The 6,173-nt window shown below is 38.8% G+C and overlaps 1 protein-coding gene across 1 annotated transcript in view; it reads right to left on the bottom strand.

The window, feature by feature from the left end:
* The window catches only part of Glg1 (golgi glycoprotein 1), a 113,781-nt gene that overhangs the window by 57,023 nt on the left and 50,585 nt on the right, over window positions 1-6,173 (bottom strand). Inside the window, exons 2-3 of the mRNA XM_029558614.1 lie at window positions 4,944-4,976; window positions 2,669-2,755 (exon numbers count right to left, since the gene is read on the bottom strand). Of these exons, the coding sequence (XP_029414474.1) occupies window positions 2,669-2,755; window positions 4,944-4,976 (120 nt within the window). The remainder of the gene's footprint in view (window positions 1-2,668; window positions 2,756-4,943; window positions 4,977-6,173) is intronic.

Raw genomic sequence — 6,173 nt, 5'->3', positions numbered from 1 at the left:
GAAAAAAAAAAAAAAGGGTGGGGGGGGAGGTCGCCAACTAAATTATAAAACAGATTGTTTAAAAAATTTCTAAAAGTTTAAGGAAACTGAAAACAGGTGGCAATTTTGACAGGAGGAAGCAGTCAAATGTTTAAATGTTTATTCTGGCCAGATGTGGTAAACATACCTTTAGTCTCAGCTCTCAGAAGGCAGAGGCAGGTAAATCTCTGTGAGACCTAGGCCAACCTGGTCTACAAAACTGAGTTCCAGGGCAGCCCAGGCTACACAATGAGATTTAAAAAACAAAACAAAACTGAAAAGCGGCAGGGGGTTGGGGGCTCACATCTTTATTCCCAGCACTCTAGAGGCAGAGGTAGATGTCTGAGTTTGAGGCCAACCTGGTCTACATAGTGGGTTCTAGGCCAGCTAAGGCTACAGGGAGACCCTGGCTCAAAAAAAAAAAAACAAAACAAAACAAAAAAAAAGACCAACCCGGGGGGCCAGGGAGGGGGATTTTAGCAATCCAAAGGTAAATTTCAAAAGTGAAACAATAGCTACTTGAAAATCTCAGCATTTGTAATCCAACCATAGAAAAAATCCTGTATAATACAGGGCTACTGGCAGACACCTAGGCTTTAGAACTTAAAGTATGGAAATCAATCATATAATAGGTCCCAAATACTGAACAAACTTTTAAAATCTGGAAAATAAACCAAACAGAAACAAAAGCAAGAGCAGGTGTCAGCAGTACTGAGAACTGGAAGGAGGGCCCTGTGCATGCTGGGTGAGTGCTGCACCATTCAGCTATGTCCACAGCCCAAGGAACTCATTTTTAATTGGAGACCCCAAAATAAACTTAACGGCATTCATTACTTCAATCATTTGAGATGTTACATAGAAATACAGTGCTTTTTAAATTTCTTACAGTTGTAACAGGATATAATGTTTTAGTAAGAAATTTATTCATTATGCTGGACAGGATTTTTTCCTTCTATGTCATTAAATTTCTAAGACAGCAAAAATAGCCTAAAACCATCAAAATATTTAAGAACAGAAAAGAGTAATGGCTCAGCATTGCAGTGCCTGCACAGTATGTGTCATAGTATGTGCGAGAACCTAGGTTTGGTGTCCAGCACTGCTACAGACATTTAAAAGAATGAAAAGTAAAGAAAAAAGAATAAACTCTGAAGGGGCTGGGAAGCCAATTCATTAGGTACCATCACAGTTGTCTGGCATCAGACAAAAGACCGGCAGTATTTAGTTCTGTGATGGAAAGTAAGTAACTTGGTTTTTTGTTGTGATAATTTTTTTTTCCCTTGAAGTAAGGTTCTAACACTTAAAAAAGAAAATAAGAGAGAGTAAAAGGTTTTGCTGGCAACTATTCTCTTCCTGGAATTTAATTTTCCTGATTCCAGTATAATCTGCCTGTAGGGAGAGGAAAGTGCTACTCGGATATTTTATAAAACCACATTGCCACAAATGGTCACAGGGAGACATTGCTAATACACTAAAAGGAAGGCAGTGAAATGCAAGGAGTGAAATTATCCTGGTGAATATGTACATGCTCTGAGCTAGATTTCAATAGAGCACAAACACCTGTCCTCACAGTATCTTAAGGCTGGTTGTCATATAGCTAGCTAGGGGAGTTTGAGATGCATAATGTTAAAGCCAGGAATTGAAAACCAATTTTTCAAAGATAATGCTGTTCTGTTCTGAAGCCCTAAGGTAAAAATAAAGGGTCGTGGTTTTAAAAGAATAATACATATCTGAGCCAATACTAGAAGGTTCAAAGAAGAAAATTTTATCAGACCCAAAATGACCCAAGTGAGGAACATAAAGGAAGGGCCTATCTGGGTAGCTAAGAACACTCACTGGAGAAGGTAGTCACACTTACATGTCTGTGTGTGGGAGTCATCACTGTTAGAGGACCTATGACTGTAACTTTGGAGTGGAAAAACTGCAAGATTTATGATTCCCTTATTTCACTAGGCAGAAATCTCTGGCTTTCTAAAATTTCTATTACTGACTCAAAAAGATCCCCCCTAGTGAGGCAACCCTTTCATCCCAGCACTCTGGAGGCAGAGGCAGAAGGAGCTATGTGAGTTCAAAGCTAGCATGATCAATACAGTGCCTTGAAGAAAGAAAGGAAGGGAGGAAGGGGGCGGGGGGATCAGTCCCCCTAAAACAAAAATATTTCAAATACCACAGTTTTCATTAATATCTTTTTTCATTTACATTGAGACAATTTAGTTTTAAATTTTCCCACATCAGTATCTGTACAGTAGTAGCATTGTCTGTCTTTATACTGAATTTATAATTATATAAGCATTGACATAGTTAACCTTTTTAAAGCTAATTCTTATTATCTGATACATGGACAGAACTGCAGAGCCAAACCATTTACAAAGGTTTTCAGGTCTCTAGGGGAACCTATTCTGATTACCTAAGGTGTAGCAACAGCCACACTGTAAAACGAGACCAACAGAACCCGATCTCATCCTACTGTAAGTGTAGATGTGCATTAACAAAAATAATTCTAATTATTGCCCTTCCTGTATGATAACCAAGACAGAGAAGAGGATTCCTAGAAAAGTAAAGTAACTAAGTCAATCTTTTCTAAAGGGGATAGTGAACAGATTTAATTTTGTCTTATAAATTACAATCTCCACAAAATTCTTTCACAACTTACCTCTGATATAGTTGACTTACAAACCTCTCTGGCCACAGATTCAAATTTGGGATCCGTAGTCAGGTTCAGCTTGTAATTCCACAACAACTACATTCAGAGAGAAGGAAAACAAAACAAAAACAAATATATTCCAGTTAGAATAGCGTGAAATTTGTTATCAGTGATTATTATTATTTTTTAATATTTATTATTTTATTTTATGTGTACGAGTGTATTGCCTGCATGTATGTGAGTGCACCCCTGTCGTGCAATGCCCTGGAGGTCAGAAGAGGGCTTCGGATTCCCCTGGAACTGGAGTTAAGATGGTTCTTAGCCGCCGTGTGGGTGCTGAGACTCAAACCTAGGTCCTCTGAAAGAGCAGTCAGTGTTCTTAATTGCTGAGCCATCTCTCCAGCCCCTGTGTAGCTCTCTTAATAGTGCTCTTTTAAAAAAAAAAAAAAATTTTTTTTTATTCTAAAATAGGGGCTGGAGAGACAGTTCAGCAGTTAGGAGCACTGGCTGCTCTTGCAGAGGACCTGGGTTAGATTCCCAGCACCCACATGATGGCTAACAACCAGCCTAACTCTAGCTCCAAGGGATTCAACACCCTCTTCTTGTCTCCACAGGCACTGGATACACAGGGACACTTACACACATGCAGGCAATATACTCATACACATAAAAAAAAAAAAAAAGTAAAATTTTTTATATTTCATTTAATGTGTATGAGTGTATTACCTGCCTGTAAGTAGGTGCACCCCTGTCATACAGTGCCTACAGAGATCAGAAGAGGGTGTTAGATCCTCTGGAACTGGAGTTACAGACAACTGTTAGCTCCCTTGCTGGATATTTGATACATAAAATTTTTAATCTTGGTGGATTTATCTAACTGAGTTCTTTGGTTGCTTATTCTCTTCGTTATCTTGTCTAGGAAGGGAAATGGGTTGTATTGCTGAACTACCGAAGCTTACATCTCTATTCTACTCTAGGAATTCTACCATCTAGTTCTCCTCTGGAAGTCTTAGTGAGTGTGGTTGAGTGTGCAACATGCATTCCATAACACATGTGGGAGTTAGAAGATAACTTTTGGAAGTCTCTGATTCTCTTATACCTTTACATATGTTCAAGAGATGAAACTCAGATCGCCAAGCTTGTCTGGCAAGTGCTTTCATCTGCTGAGTCATCTTACCATCCCCATGTAAGTTTTTAGCTCTTTTCCCACATGTTGCTATGTAAGGTTTCAACTGATTTCTTTGATTTCTTCATGTACAGAAACCCATACTCTATGAGCTGAAAAGGCTATTTCCCTCAGTAAATTACTCTAACACCTGTCAAAAATCAATTAATTAGGGACTAAAGATGGCTCAGCAGCTGCTTCTGCAGAGGACCCAGGTTCAGTTCCCAACACCCACATAGTGGCTAGTAACCATCATAACTCCAGTTCCAGGAGATTCAACGCCTTCTTCTGACTTCTGCGGGCATTGCACAACATGGGTGCACTTACATACATGCAGGCAACACACTCATGTACATAAAATAAATTTTAAAATATTTTTTAAAAATCAATTAATTATACGTTTATGTGCTCATTTTTATTTGCTCTTTAAAATGTATTATTCTTGAGGCCAGGCATGGTGGCACACACCTGTGATCCCAGCACTTGGGAGGCAGAGGCAGAAGCAGGCGATCTCTGTGAGTTCAAGGCCCGCCTGGTCTATACAGTAAGTTCCAGGATAACTGTCTCAAAAAGACCAAAAAAAAAAAAACAAAAAAAAAACAACCTTATTATTCTTTCTTAGTTCTTTTCTGTCAATGTGTTTATTTTTATATTCTCTTTTAGATCTGTCTTTATACAGTAACACAGTCTAGATGTCTGTAGCTTTCAAAAAGTTTTAAAATCATGAACTGCAACTCCACATCTTATGGTTGTATCATATTTAGAAAAGTTTTTTTCCTCAGATTTTCTTCCAGGACTCCCAAGGTTTTATTTTGTACACTTTATATCTCTGGCCTATCTAGATATTCCTTAGCTTAAGTAGTTTGTATACAGTGAACTTGCCCCTGTTTTTGTAGTTATGCATCTATCTACTATACTATGACAGTGATTTCTTCTTTTTTGGTCACATCTGCTGGTTTCTGTGAAAGGGTATTATGAAATTTCCCATGTTTTTTAAACATCCCTTTAAGATTAATAGAATCAAAACAAAAAATCTTCCAAAAAACAGGAAAAGCATCCCCAAATCTGTCATCATATCTATAAAGCACATATGGTGAGTTTCAGAAAATCCATACTTACATGATTACAGTCTGAAGAAATTTCATTCTCAGGCTGGAAGAAAAAAAATAAAAGATGTTTTAAAACACCAAATAAACAGCAAAAAAACTTCTAAGTTTTCAAACACCACAAAAATAAACCCAAAACTAGATAGAATCTGAATATTCAACCAAATATGTTTCTTCAGTACAAGGAGTAAAATGTGGCTTATATTTCTCCTAGAGTTCTGAGAAACAACCGCTTCTCAAGACAGTGTGATGTGAAAGGGGGTAATGTGCAAATAATGCAACAGCAGCATAGGATTTCCTTTATTTTTGGCTTTTTGAGACAAGGTCTCATGTAGTAGCCCAAGCTGGCCTCGAACTCGCTCTGAAGACCACCTGCACCTGCCTCCTTTTTAAAAGTATTTTATTTTTATTTTATATGTATAATGTTTTGCCTGCATGTATGTAAGTGCACTATGTGCATGCAATGCCCCTGGAAGTCAAAAGAGGGCACCGGATCCCCCTGGAACTGGAGTTACAGATGGTTGTTAGCTGCCATGTGGGTTCTGGGAACCAAACCTGGGTCCTCTGCAAGAGAAGTCAATGCTCTTCACCTCTGAGCCATCTCACTAGTTCTCTGTTGTTTCTTTTTTTATTTTTTAAACTTTATTTTATGTGCATGAGTATACTGCCTGCATGTAAGTAAGTGCACCCGTGTCGTGCAATGCCCGCAGAGGTCAGAAGACGCTGTTGGATCCCCTGGGACTGGAGTTACAGACAGTTGTTAGCTGCCATGTGGGTGCTGGGATTCAACCTGGGTCTTCTGTAAGAACAACTGGTGTTCTTAACCGGTGAGCCATCTCTCCAGCCTGCTGCTTCATTTTTAAAAAAAGCTTTTCTCTTTAATGTTTTTTATTGGTTGACTTTTTAAATGTGTGTGGGTATTTGTCTGCATGTATGTAAGTGTACCAAACGTGTGCAGTGTCCACAGAGGTCAGAAGTTCCATCCCCTGGAACTGGAGTTATGAATGATTGTTAGCTTCCATGTAGGTGCTGGGAACCAAACCCTAGTCCTCTGGAAGAGCTGCAAGTACTCTTAACTGCTGAGCCATCTCTCCAGTCCCAGTATTCCTTTTTTATATGACATTCTAATTTTGAAAACTAGAGGATCAATATGGAAGAAGGTTTTTTCACTAATAAAAGCAGACGTCTAGCTGGGCATGGTGGCGCACACCTTTAATCCCAGCACTTGGGAGGCAGAGGCAGG

Source organism: Nannospalax galili, unplaced genomic scaffold, assembly GCF_000622305.1.
Source record: "Nannospalax galili isolate Female #2095 unplaced genomic scaffold, S.galili_v1.0 scaffold568, whole genome shotgun sequence".
Taxonomy (NCBI): Eukaryota; Metazoa; Chordata; class Mammalia; order Rodentia; family Spalacidae; genus Nannospalax; species Nannospalax galili.
This window is presented reverse-complemented; position numbering and strand designations above follow the sequence as displayed.